At 37.5% G+C, this 15,043-nt stretch overlaps 1 protein-coding gene across 2 annotated transcripts in view; it reads right to left on the reverse strand.

Annotated features, from left to right (window-relative positions):
• The window catches only part of pemt (phosphatidylethanolamine N-methyltransferase), a 63,193-nt gene extending 53,388 nt beyond the window's left edge, over positions 1 to 9,805 (reverse strand). Inside the window, exons 1-2 of one of the 2 annotated variants that reach the window (XM_086140504.1) lie at positions 9,259 to 9,805; positions 7,426 to 7,533 (exon numbers count right to left, since the gene is read on the reverse strand). In XM_086140504.1, the coding sequence (XP_085996630.1) occupies positions 7,426 to 7,533; positions 9,259 to 9,363 (213 nt within the window). In that variant the 5' untranslated portion in view covers positions 9,364 to 9,805. The remainder of the gene's footprint in view (positions 1 to 7,425; positions 7,534 to 9,258) is intronic. The other variant, XM_086140503.1, reaches the window with a different exon arrangement.
• Positions 9,806 to 15,043: the final 5,238 nt, after the last annotated feature.

A 15,043-nucleotide genomic window follows, 5' to 3' on the forward strand; every position in this document is an offset into this window, starting at 1 on the left:
TATATATATGTGTGTGTCATTAGTACAGCATTTGCTAATTTTACCTTGATCAAAGCGTTATCCTAGTCTATACTAAAGGTCCAGTCTGTGTCTCAAAGTTCTGTAAATAATTGAAAATTGATATAGCTGAGAAAAAAAAACAAGAATAAGAAACCTGTTCATATAATTACTGAAATAAGGGTAACATTTTCACTGAGGGGTTTTGCAGACCCTCTCAACACAAACACACAACCACACACACTGCATGAAAATGGTAAGGCTCGGCTTGTGAGCGTGCATGTAAGCACCTCAAGGATGGAGGTCACCAACAGGGCAAGGGGCAGACAGGATAAGGAGCACTGGTTGAGAGGACACTAAGGCGTGAGGTAGAAAGAAAAGTACTGGTAAATCAGACAGATGATCAGAGCAGCTGATAGTGACCGCAACAAGTATGTGTCGAGTTTCGGCGGCACCTTGAACGAATGCTAGTAGAATGTGAAGGCCACACACTTTCTTTGCCTCTGAATGGACTGTTCCACAGAGAAAACATCTCCAGAACTCAACAACTGAGAATAAAATGGCATAGATGATATAGAAAGGCCACTTATCCAAATTATGTGACATACATGTCCTGCACAATGATAATTTATATCTACAGTCAAGGGAAAATGCCCCTCTATGTTGAAGAGGTTTGACTTTCAAAATCACTGCCACACATATTTTTGAAATATTCCTAACAACACTTAACATTCTGCTTTGGATGGTAAAAGTTCAATTTGTTCAATATTTATCCCACTCCTTGGACATTAAACTTGTATCACATATTCATTTTTAGTTTGCTATCCATGTCATTCTCCCCACAGCAGGTACACTTTAAAGAGGGTTTCAACATATGATTGTTAAAAATCAAATTCAATTCCCAATAGCTTATTTAAGATTTTACAAGAGATAGAAACAACTACAAATTACAAGAAAATTATCCAAACATTTGTGACACACTTGATTGCTGCAGGAAAACAGAACATCTTGACGCTCTCTGCTCCTGCAATAATACCTTTCAGAGGTATGATTAAATGACAAGACGTACACACACACACACACACACACACACACACACACACACACATGCAACCCCAGAAGGGCATTCACAGGATAAGACGGGCATAAAAACCAGTCACCAGCCGGGCATCGTAGTCACTGCTGAGCTTGGGACGTCATGATGACACCTGACGAAATCCCCCCGCCACAGCTGTCATTTAATTCAGGTCCTATCATGAGAATCTAATAAAAAGCGGCCTATCTCACACTTGTTCATGTGAATTACGCACTGCCTCAACCTTGACTTCATCTGTTCCGTGAGTCACCGTGGGCACAACCTCCGTGGACAGCTTGCATGAAAAACGTGCATATACGCACAAACACAAGGTGAAGGTGTTGCAAAGGTGTATTAAGCTTGCAGAGACTTTCATCTTTTCAAAAGCTAGAGCTCAAAAAAAAACAAGATTTGCTGGTAAAAAAAAAACAAAAAAAAAAAAAATATTTTGGTCAGTGTTTCAGGACCTTCCTGTGGCATCTTGACCTCGCTTTCCAGGAAATGTACTCCTCCTCCTTCCAATTAAACCGGTTTCAGTCTAATATCTGATAACTGAGGAAGCATGCGGGAATTTTTCCGTGAACATTTAATACAGTGTGTGTGGGTGATCAGTGATTTATGAGAAGACGATTCACTCCTTGATAAAATGAACAAACCAAATCAATAGCTCTTCATCCATTTTCAGATTTGTCAAATAAAAGAGAACTGCCCTCTTAGATATAACAGCAACCAAGAGATATGATTGAGGGGAAAATTGAATGAGTACTTCATTTAATTGTTAACAACAAGGTCAATAGATTATTATTTGCAGGCCTTGATTGTAGAAAAGAGATATTGCCGGTAGTCTGTTATTATTTGCAAAGTATTTGTGCACTGCAGGAGGAATCCTGATTATATTTTGCATTTTCACCAGGCTCCTGCACTATGTGAACTAATGACAAATTAAAGTGGTGGTAGTGGTAAATTTGAACGACTGTCAACACACATGCTCACATGCACAAACAGGGAGAGAGAGGGGGACAAAAAAAAGAGCGTGAGAGAAAGAGAGAGAGAGTTTACAGTGACAGATGGTTCAGAAACGGTTAAAAGAGCCCGTGGGTCACGGCGGACTTAAAACTATGTTATCTAATAGTAAAAAGAAACAAAATGAAAGAGCATAGTTAATCATTCCTGCAGAAGAGGTGGAAATTTCCTGTCTTGTTACATCTGGTTGAGTCAAGGTTAGGGAATATGCTAATACTGGGTGATTTTCAAAAATTACATGAAATGGAAATATAATTTTAAGGTATAATCAGTCATAATAATGGAAACTGCAAAGAATTTTATTCATTAATTACCTTTCATGACAAATAAGGAGGGACTGTGATGAGAGGAACTGACGTCATTGACCAAGATTGTGGCAAGAAAACTAAATAATATGAATATTATGGAAATACCAGGAATGGTGAGGTAATAACTCTAATGAAATTGGATTTTTTTTTTCACATAAGACAAAAATGACATCAATGGGACCGGGACAGAGGATGAGGAAACCACATGACGTTCAGGTAACTTGGCTCTGAAAAAAAGCAAATGTATTTGATTCCAGATCAATTCAGAAAAACACATGAAGAGCCGTATCACATTTTAGTGATGTGATTCATCAGGTGCATCTATGTAATATGCACAGTAACTTTATAGTGCTTTATTTTTTTTTTCTAGATAAACCCAATGCATTAAGCATCTTTTCATGAACTCTTGTCTATTGACAATATCAAAAGGTTTTTGTACACACTGTGTGCACAATTAAGTGATTTTTTTGACCATATGATCATTTTATCCATGATGTCCAACTCCAAGCTGACGGCAGCAAGGTGAAGGTGGGCTGCATGTATGGGCAGGTATTATTAAAGATGAGCTAGTTGGACCTTTCTGGATTGAAAATTGACTTAAAATCAACTCTCAGACCTACTGCCAATTTTTAGAAGATACTTTCTTCAAGCAGTGGTAGAGGAAAAAGTCTGTATCTTTAAAGAAGACTTTGATTTTTACGGCGTGTCTGGCCAGTTATAACTTAAACCCTATTGAGAACTCTTTGGCCCTTCTCAAGCAGGAAATTTACAGTGAAGGTAAACAGTGCAGCTACACAAAAAGTTGAATCTGACCAGATCAAGATACTCGTTGACTCCTTGAATGGAAGGCTTGTGACTGTTATCAAAAAGAAGGGTGGCTATATTGGTTAGAGGTTTTTTCATTCCATTTTTGAAATGTTTATTTGTAAATTTTGAGTTTGTTTATTATTCACTTTAACAGGTGAAAATAAACAAGTGAGATGGGAAAATCTTTGTTTTTCTTGTAGTTGCATAATAATTCTACACGGTAATAGTGGTGTATATATAGATATTCTCTTAAGAAAGCCAAAACTTCACTTTTACTACTTAAATGTTCAGGTTTGAGTGTTGGTTAACATTTTGGATTGACCAAGAGTACTGTAGTAGTACAATAACAAAATAAATCTTCAAAAATACAACTTGCCAAATAATTGTGCACTCATTGTAGAATTATATTTTTTGTAGAGTCCCACAAGCGTTTTAAAGCGGGTTCACAAAAATATAATCACTTATCTTCACACATGATTGCCAGAAGTGTATGGGGGGCTAAAATATTAAGAGAAATAATAAATTAATATATGAAAATAATGTTTCCCTGTTGTGGGATCCATCAATTCTATCTTGTCTTATCTCATGTTTAATGAGTAATGTAAGTCTATTACTTTATTTAAATTTGTTTGCTGAAACTGGAAACGAAACTATGGCTGCTGGTGAACTGTTGTGATGACGGTCAGCAGAAAAGTTTCTGTGAAGAGACTGCATATTCTACCCCGTGTCTGTGTGGGTTTCCTCCGGTTCCCTCCCACAGTCCTAAAACATGCTGCAGGTTAATTGGAAAAAATTGGGAAAATTGCCCCGAATGAGTGAGTGAGTGAGTGAGTGAATAGTTGTCTATTTATATATGTGTGATCTACTGGCAACCATTCCAGGGTGTACCCCGCCTCTCGCACAATGACAGTTTGGACAGGATCCAGCATCACACACAACCCTGAGTGCAGGATAAGCGGCAGAAGATGAATGGATGGATAGATGGATGGATGGATGGATGCATTCTTTATCAACCAAATAAGTATGTTGGATAGCAGTGAAATAATCATATATTGTGCATCCATTATTTATGAAAAGCAACATTTTTTATGTTTAAGATTGAAAAGTGACTCAAATTTGGCATGATCTTTGATAAAAGTTTGACAAAAAAAAACAAGTGAAATCACTAAAAAGACTTGAACAGCCTGAATGAATAAATCTAAGGCCAGGATATTGGACTAAAAGTGGAATTGAACAAGATGAAGTTAAATTTTATGTAAAAAAAGGGGGGGTTGATAAAAGAAGATCACTCGAATTTATATGATTAAGGGCTTAAGTATACTAAGTCAATCCAACAATTCAAAGTACACAGAGTGTCCCCCTGACCTCCGACCTTCCTGTGAATGATTGGTTACTTTTATAAGTGCCCCCAAGTGCCAGTGAACCACATTCAAATGCTAATTGACGTGATAGTGTGACATAACGGCATCCACTAAAACAAATCTGACTGCTCACAGGTTGTACCATGGAGATAATTAGCCGCTTGGGGGAACTGGTCGTTCCACATTGCGGAGAATCTTTGGGTCTAGAGTGTGTCGTCAGCAGCATCCAAAGTGTTCTTTCACATCAACCATGAGGCCAATGTGCACCAGGTGCATAAAATAGCATGCCTCTCTCATCACTCTTGGCGGTCTAACTGGACGACAGAAACGGTACGGACAAAAAAAAGGACTAATTTGAAGCTACATGAAAATATACAGCCATAGTTAGTATGTTGATCTAAATATCACTGCAGCAGTTAAACTGAATGAGCTCCACTTATGATAGTCTTTTAAGTTAAACTAACAAAATACTTTATCCCTGATGAAACCTGTGATTTTTAAACCATCGTCAAGGAGCAGACTCTTTATTTTCATTGGAGCATCTAAACTTTTTAATCTACAAAATACTGCCATCACAACAAAGTGTTGAGGTAGTGATCATTTAGATCATGGATCAGTTTATTACTGTTGATAACCAACAATCCTATTTCCTGTGCAATATACCCTGCTTGGACATAGATGTCAATGTTTAAGGAACACTGTCCCACCAACAATGGCTGCCTTAACCTTACAAGGACCAATGTTCTTTGCAAAGCAATAAAACCCATCCAGTTTAATGAGGAGCATCCCATAATAGTATAACAATGAACTCCATAACTGCATCACCTAATGACGATGACTAATATTTCTAATTTATTAGAAATCATAATCTCTGGAATTTCTACTTTTCTGACTCAGTTGCAGGTTGAAAAACGAAACATAATTTGATGCTCATACAGATCCCACATGTTTATTGTTCCGATCAACAAATAAGAAAAAAAATCCAAATTACCAAATAGATGTTTTGTTTTTTTTCTCAACTTGTCAAATCATTCGACGTAACGCCTTAAAACAAACACACAAAATAAAATTAGGCATGAACCATTGAGCATAAAAACTGGAAGAAATATAAGAAAAGTGATGGCTGTAACTATGTAATAGACTTTTTCCTTTAGTGCTTTGTTTCTGACTTTGTTTACCCCCGCAATTAAGCCTTTAGCATTATCAGCAGTGAGGATACAAACAGGACATCCGGCATATGAGAAACAAGGCAGCAGTCTGGTCCGGCAGGAAACATTTTCAAACAACACACCATCTTTGGAAAACAAGATTCATCGACGGATTATGTACAAAAGCGATAATTGACGCAATGTACGAGATGTATTGCAAGCTGTTGTTCAATATTGTGGTGGCGAATTATTGTGGTGGTGAATTATACTGGACGTAGTGTGAGCTCTGTGAAACAGATATCAGGCTAGTGGGCCAAAGGTTAGAGGAGAGCAAAGATGACCTGATAAAATCAAAAAAGTTCAGCAGTTATGAGGTACTTGCAATTTTTGTCACACAACTCCGATTTTCAACAGATAGAAATTTTTGATTTTTATCTGAGCAAATTATCTTCCACTTGAAATCTACACTGAGATCTATAGCAGCAGCTTTAGACTTAGGTGGTGTTATTCTGCGGGTCAGGGACCATTCACACACACTCTGAGGTTTGTTCAGGATAATATCGTCTTCCATCCCTTTACCCAAGTCATGCTTATCTCTACCATGAAGACATGCGCAATCCAATATCAAAATGTCATTATAGGTAACAGTATAAAGTGTCAGCATGTCAATATGCTGAATGAATGTGAATGTGACTCGTGTAGAGGTCAGTGTGAAAAATCACAAGACAAAACACTTGTTATCATTTTCCACCATATAGTAATGGACCCCAGATAATAAATAAAAGGAAAATAAAGATACAAATATGGCACAACATTTTTGCATTTATATATTTGAAAAATACCACACCAGACACTGAAAAGTAATCCATTATTAAAATTGTATCGAATGTTCAGTCTCTTGGCATATAGTTGTCATTTCAGACCCTCAAAAAAGGTAAGAACCTGTAATTTACATTTGCACTCCTTTGAAGAAAAAAATAGTCCAATTTTGCTGTCAGCAACGTTGCTTGGATTGAGAAGGACTTGTGTGACATTTGTCATGATACATAACTCTACAGAATGAAGTGCTAAAAATTAGCCCATGTTGTTCAGCCTCAATTCTCTTAAGCCTTTCTTCAAAAAGTCCTGCTGAATTTTTTTCTGAGACTTGAACAGCTAATATTTTAGTTTACAATTTAAAGCTAACTCATTGTTGTTAATAATGTCGTTAAAAGAACAAATATAAAATAAAATGAATATATTACCGTTAGCCTTGCAACGCCATTAACATACTGTTTGACATTTCAAAGAGGTCTTGAGAGGTAAACAATGACCCACTGGCATTACGAGGTCAAATAGTTGGAGCAAACAAAAAAAAAAAAACATTGACACCACTGTCTCCTAAAAAGTCACACAAGTCCATAAATATAATCAACACGAATGCAAAGAGAGAAGAGTCAGGAAGCAAAAGCTGGATTTTTATTCGTCACTAGCTGCTGTGCTATAAGAATGTCGTTGTTGCAAAACCAAATCCAATCAGCAGTTCAGTTTGTTAACTAAGCCGAGCCGGCCGTTGATATGAGGTCCCGAACTGTGACTCTTTCCCTGTTTTATTGGTATGACTTTTAATTTCCACACTCGTTGAAATGACCACGGTTTGGGTTGATCCGAAAGGATTTTAAATCTCTTAAGCTAAATATACATTACTTAATAACTTTAACACTTACCACATTCCAGAAGAGAGGGTTGAAAATGATTGCGATCACAGCGACAAAAAAGCTGGAGTCACAGAGGTCAATGTGTGTCAGGAGATCTTCCAGAGCCTTCATGTCCATCTGGGAGTAGAAAACAATTGTGTTAAAAGTATCCATTATTATTCTATATATAAGTGTGCTAAATATCCTCAATTCCTGACAGCAAGGAAAATTAAACCTTTATCTGTGTGCTACAATAGAGGGTCTAAGCCCTCATTTGAAAGGGGTTTGCTCAACATCATCATTATATAGGATTAATAGGACAGGATAAATAATTTCAAACAATATTTCTTTAATGTGCTTTATCGCAGTGTTTCCTCTGTATGTTTTTTCCTTTTTTTAATTTCATATTTCATCAGAAATTCTAATCAAATCCATTCAAGGAAATTATCATCACCATTTTAAGGACTTCAAAATGCATGCTGATTTTTGCTCTTTTGCTGTCTGCTCGCTTCGTTACATACACTTTAGGTGTTTAATGATTATCCTGTTACAGTGTTGTTGCCATAGGGCTAATATACATCCGCTTTGAAAAGCATAAGAGGATCTTATTTAATGAGTCTCTTCTGTCAAACTTCAATGACATCTAACACGCAGGGTAACCTTTCCATTAAATATTGCAGAGCTTACTATCCTGCTGTTTTTAGAATGCCTTTGCTAAGGATGGTGCCAGAAAGCAGGTTAGAGAAGGTCATACTGTTTGTGTGTTTGTGTATATAAATATATATATATATATATATATATGTACATATACATATATATATGTGTGTGTGTGTGTGTGTGTGTGTGTGTGTGTGTATACATGTACATAAGTACATATACATATATGTATGTATACACACAGATGCACCAATGTGTGGCCCAGGGGGATGAGAGCAGTTGTCCTTGTAAATGGAATATTCGTGGCTTGATGTCTGATGCCTTGATGGCTGAATGTGACAAATAAATAAATTTCTGTATAAATATACCGTATTATAATTAGTCTAAGTTTAACTACGAATAACTACTTTGGGACATGATGACAGATGAATACATATGACATTACTGACCGCTACATTACTTCTGTGCTAATAAATGACATTTTACTGACTTCAGATACATTTGTCTTGTTTTCTGTATTGTTTGTATTGTTTGTTTTGTATTCACAGATAAAGGCTGACACTTTGGACAGTGTCAGATGTGTTGCATTACAAGAAAAAGTTAGAAAGTAGTAAAAAATTTGGAAATCTCTTTCTTGTTTTATTTAATATAAATAGTAGCATTATGTTATTATTGTTATAAGTAGAATCATTATGGTTATTATCATTATTATTATTATCATTACTATTATAAATCATTATAAATTGTGGATTTGTTTATTGCTCAAGCTCCCATGTGACCAACTAAATGAAGTCAATAAATGAATGAATGAATGAATGAATAGAATCATCATATCAAAAGTGGAAACAGCTTTATTGGTACAATGTGTTAGCATTTAGTGTGATAATTGACAATGTTTGGATTATAAATGGGGATCAAATTGTACGCAATTCAAAATATAGGACGGCATTTGGGTATTGTAACTAACTATCGAGTGTCACTTTAGTGACTGTAATACGTACCGCTTATTTTATTTGTATTTGTCTTATGTTTGAGAATGCTTTTATTTTGGAAGGGAGGATAACACCGCTAGCTTCCGGCTGTCATTCGGTAGCGTCAAAGCGGCCACGCTCAGTCGGTATTAACGGGAGTCCTCGGCCTCGTCCACGCAGAAAATGAACTTTTCAGACACTTAAAGGCGTCTTGATTTAGCATTCGTTGCTTTACCTTCGAATAATCCAAGTTGTTTAATCCTTCGCAGCAATCCAGCGGCGGAGGACGACGATTTCCAACCGGATTGTTGTTCCGCGCGGCGCCGACGTTGCTGCACATCCACGCCGAGTGAACTCTGCAAACCCACCGGCTCTTACGAGCGTGGGTGACGGGGGAAATATTGCACAATGTCGCGGTCAAAGGGCTTATTTTTTGATAAAACGCGAGTGCCGTGGCTGAGAGGTACACATGGCTCCAGATAACCTCTCAACCTTGCGCAATGCTACCTGGGAAATGTGGTTCATACTTGATTTGTAGCTGACGAAGATAATAGAAAACGAATTAACACAGTGCATTAATTCATCAGAGAAGACTTGTCTTGTATGCAACAGCTATTTCATAGTAATAATGATAAAAACAAATTTAAAATATGTATTTTTCTATGTTTCTATAGTTTTCAACATTGTATTTATTTGTATTTTATATTATTATTTCATAAATATACTGCCTGTCACTCCAAAGTCATTTGCTGGACGAACACTTCGATTTTAGTTAAAAAAAAACAAACACAAATAATAAAACCGAAGCCAGTTAAATCAAACTGGATCAATTCCTTCTACAGTGAGCCAGAATTAAAGTGGGCAGAGTCAGTCAAGTAATGAAAGAGCAACGAAACAGATGTTTTGCTTGACTGCTGTGTTTTATTTGTTATGGCCTATTTATTGAAATCTTTTAATAAAATTCAATTAACCCAAATGAGTGTGGTTAGATTGTGTTTGCAGATGATGTCGTGATCTGTAGTGAGAGCAGGGAACAGGTTGAGGAGGATCTTGAGAGTTGGAGGTACGGGCTGGAAAGGAGAGGAATGAAGTTTAGTTGCAGCGAGATAGAAAATATGTGTGTGAATGAGAAGAACGCGGGTGGAACGGTTAGTCTACAGGGTGGAGATCAAGAAGTTAGAGGCTGGAAGCTCGATGTTGGAGCTGAACCTGGACCATCTTGAATTGGTGGCATCGAGGAGGATGAAGGACAAACTGGGAGCTGGATAATCCTTCCCACCTCCTGTGCGATCAGCTGTGGCTGATGTGCAGCTCCTTCAGCCAACAGTTCATCCCACCCCGGTGCAGAACCGAACGCTACAGACGCTCCTTTGTGCCCACGGCCATCAGGCTGGACGGACGGCGCACAACTCTGACCGGCCTGAGGGCACCTGTGCTGCTTCCATTATCTCATGCCCTAAATCTGCTGTCGGTCCTTGTTTGTCCCAGCCCGCACACATCCTGCCTATTTTTGTTTATTTCTTTCATTCATCGCTATTCATTCTTGACACTCCATTTATATTGTTCCTTAGTTCTAGTTGTTTATTTTTCACCCTCACTGTTCCTTGATGTTGCCCATTATTTATTCATGATTTTTTTTTTGTCTTGCTATCTCCTGTCTTCTGCCTTTCAATTTATATATATTTTTATTTTTATTTTTTTTATTTTTATTTTTATATTAAATCTGTTACGCTGCTTTGACAAAAGAATTTCCCCTATGGGGTGCAATAAAGTTTTTCTTATCTTGATTTCAGGTACTTGGGGTCAACAGTCCAGAGCAGCGGAGAGTGTGGAAAAGAGGTGAAGAGACGGGTTCAAGGAGGTTGGAATGGGTGGAGAAAAGTGTCAGGGGTACTATGGGATAGAGGACTATCAGCCAGAATGAAAAGAAAGGTGTACAAGACAGTGGTTCGACCAGCAATGCTGCTTGGCAAACTCCAGGCCTGCGGGTTAAATGTGGCCCACCACCTCATTTTATTTGGCCCGTGAGAACGTCTTAAAAGGTTTGATTGTCTTTAAATAAATGAGTAAAATGCGTGCATTGACCAGAAACCACTTTTCCCACAAGTCATGCCGATCACGTTACCCTCCATTAAATCGCAGTGTAACCACATCTATGTGGAATTCAGAGATGCAAATTCTCCCTAAATGTCCAGGAAGAGAGAAGTTGATGTAGGTGGAGGGCTGTTTCAAGAAAAATGGGAAGGCCAATACACGTTTGTGGAGAAAAAACGGTATGTCTCTTGTGTTGACAGAGTCCGAACTACGTTCAAACACAGAGCTAAGTATACTAAAGTTAGAAGCCTTCCAGAAAAACAAAAAATTGTCAGAGAATTAAAAGCCAAAATGTTACATATGCATTTGCCAATGTAACATTTTAGATTTGAATGAGTTATTTAACATGAAGGAGTAGATACATTTATGTTCCATTTAGTGCCATTGACAGTGTTACTGTTCATTACTGTTCAATGTGGCCCTTTGAGGGTAACCATGATGCTGATGTGGCCCTTGGTGAAAATGAGTTTGACACCCCTGCTGTATGGCCTAGAAATAGTTACAATGAGGAAAAGACCGGAGGCAGACATGAAGGTCGCAGAGATGAAGATACAAGGGTTCTCTTTGGGAGTGACCAGGATGGATAGGATCAGGAATGAGTCCATCAGAGGATCAGCACATGTTAGATGCTTTCGAGAGACAGCCAGAGACTGAGATGGTTGGGTCATGTACGGAGGAGGCAGAGTGAATATATTGGTGGATGGATGCTTGAATTGGAGCTGCCAGGCAGGAAGTCTAGAAAAAGACCAAAGAGAAGATTTATGGACATAGAGAGAGAAGATATGAGGGGAGCTGGTGTGAGAAAGTGGGATACAGAGAATAGGGTTAGATGGAGGAGGTTAATTCGCTGTGGTGACCCCTGAAGGGAAACGCCAAAAGGAGAACAGGAAGAGTAAGTTTATATTGCATGATGAAAATGCCTCAGTAATCTTTTAATCACTTTTGTTATCTTACTTGGACTGTTTTTGCTCCTCTCTCAATACAATATTCCACAGCAAGGAGTGAGAGTGAGGTATACAAATATAGGTCGATCTGTAATGTCCCAGTAATTTTCATAATTTTCAAAAGAGAGCATGGATTGTTTTTGTTTAACATATTGATAGATAAGGCTTGTGCAATATTTTACATTTCATGAGGTTAGTAGGCCAACTCCCAGCCAGGCATTTTTCTCATGACAAGCTACTGCACAACGTCCATCACAACAACTGATGGTAGACATCGACTTTCATTGCAGACGTTATGGACACAATCGAGAGAAAGAAAACGATAAAACCTTACATTATTAAATTAGCAATTGATTAGGGTATAAGTGACCTCGATGATGTCCATGAAGCCAGCAGACTTGTTGACTGCGAGTGACCAAATGAAAACCTTTACACAAGTTATAAACATGGATATAGATGTTGTGATGATCTGATCTCTTGATGATAATATGATAAGTAGCTCAATGACTGTTAAAAAAAACTATTTGTCTGGCTTTGTGTTGATTTTAATCACATATATACTAATATATATATATATATATATACATATATATATATATATATATATATATACATAGAATTATGTGCATACAGACCCACACATACATGTATGTATTTCATTTTCAAATGTTATTCATATTTTGAGATTTTTTTACTCTGAGTAGATACTTCGTATTAGGACAAACAACGTTAATAATAGAACTCCACAGATCCCCAATGCCTACACCTTTCATCATTTACATTATTGTTAAAATGATTTTATATAAAATTGCTTTTTTATATGGAGCAGTTTACACACAACAGTGGAGCATAGATAAATCACAAATATAAACAAGTTATGATTAGGTTCTTCCGTTTAGACATAATCTCTAAAATCAGCCAGCTTCACTTTTCCCATTACAGTTATGATATTAACCTTAACTGTATCTAATGAAGTTTAAATGCTTCTGTTTGAGTGCAGCCTGCATGGTTCTCTCCTAATTCCCTGTTTCTCCTTTCCTCCATAGAGTCCTCCCTTCCCTCATTCATCCTCTGCACTCCCGCTGTTTGTTTGGAGTTGACCCGCTAAGAAGAAGACACCCCATGTGGAGGAAGAAATAAAGGAAGCACATAAAGCTTGGCAGCTCCCTGATCGAGCATACCGTTCGCTCATCAGTCCGCAAGGTGTAGGAGCGGAGAACTTTATCATGTAATATCAAACACGCATGACATCCAGCCAGCAGGTGAAAATTATGGCAGTAATTGTGACTCTTTTTCTGCCTTCCTTTTTCCCCTTGCTAGTCTCAGCTTCGTCAGGTCCTTGCTGTCCATCTTGTTGACTGATATATGACTGCGATCAATCACAGTGAAAATTGAGACGGAGGTCTGGCTCAGTCTGGCGCCCAGTAACTCCCAATCTCTTTCTTTGAGCTCAAGCAACCCTCAAATATAAATTTAATAAGGAACCCACAACACATCCAAACAGGAGGCTTAAGGTAACAAGGAAAACAGAAATCTCTGTCTTTGCATAATCTAATTCATTCAAAAACAAATCTAGTCTGAGTCATATCAAGTCTGAAAAGTATTAGAGAGAAAGGTTGTTGGCTGCAAAATACATCCTGTTTTCCTTAAATGTGTTACATTTTCCAGGATACAGTTTGTTTTTCTACGGTTTGACTCTTGGTTCTTAAGGTATAATTATAGTAATATCCTTTAAAAGAAGGATTTGGTTGGACAGAAGGTTGACCTATTCTACTCACCTGTTCCACAGAGGACCCCATAATGGCACGTTTGCTCTGAAATTGTATGAAACATTCAAATTCTTAAAAAAATAACAACAATAAAAAACAATCCATTCCGTACCCTCTGTGATTATGCAAAGGTTATATAATTCAAAGAAAGTGCACATTTCTTCTTGGTTAGGATTCAAGCATTTCTGTTTTTTTCCCCAGTTTGAAATACCAGGTATTCCTCCGAAAACAGCTGGGGAGAGCAGCTGTGAGCTTTTTGGAGCCAAACTGTTTGGTTTTGCCTTTTTTTTCAGATAAAATGCTTGAGACAAAGCTTTGCTTTGACAAAAATACATTATATATGTGAGTGAAATATAAGCCTAAGAGTACCTATTCCTGGAAAACAGAAATCCACACAGGTAAACTAAGCCAATATTCCCAGGTCACGCTGTTACACTCCAAGGTCATCTTAAAAAATATGACAAAGAAGAAAAAAAGGTATCTGACATGCATATGATGGAGGTGGTGGAATTTTCATCTTGCAGAAGGTAGATGGCTGCATCGGCATCATACCCACCTGCTAAAACTAACCTTAAGCAGGGACGGATTGCCGTGTCAATGGCCATGAAAGTGCTGCAGTTGAAACGGATACCATTCTTTAAATGGGATCTGTATTCTGAGGTAAGTTGTTTTTCTGTCACAGCCCATCAGTGAATTGTTTACCTGTTTTCTGACTATCTTGGATCCAATTTGTATTAACCAACTGTGTATGTTTATAAAGAATATTTTAGTGGAGAAGCATGATGGTAGTGGTGGAATCCTTGTCGCTTGTGTTTTTTACTCCATTTCTCTTCCGAGCTTGACATTTGAGCGGGGCATTATGTCTCAGGCTGGTAAATAGTTAGGTGCATGGAAGTAAATTAAATCTTGATAATTTCATTTTCTGGATTGAGTTATTTTAAACTCTCAGAGTGTGATTTGGCATTTTGAAATTTTAATGCAGCAAGTTGGAACATAAAATCTCACATAGCCAAGAAAACTGTGATGATTTTCTTTGATACTTCTTGGTTCCTTAATGTCCTTACATCATTTCAAGACAATGTTATAGCACTTAACTCCACACCTACGGATAAGATTACTTTTATTTTGTGTTTAATTATGAGCGCACAGAGCAACATTGAATATATTTTTGAAGAAACACTGTCAAATTCAGTTGATTCTCATTCATACTGTA

This window comes from Fistularia commersonii, chromosome 33, assembly GCF_037954325.1.
Source record: "Fistularia commersonii isolate RoL2024-O1a breed Wild chromosome 33, RoL_Fcom_v1.0, whole genome shotgun sequence".
Classification (NCBI taxonomy): domain Eukaryota; kingdom Metazoa; phylum Chordata; class Actinopteri; order Syngnathiformes; family Fistulariidae; genus Fistularia; species Fistularia commersonii.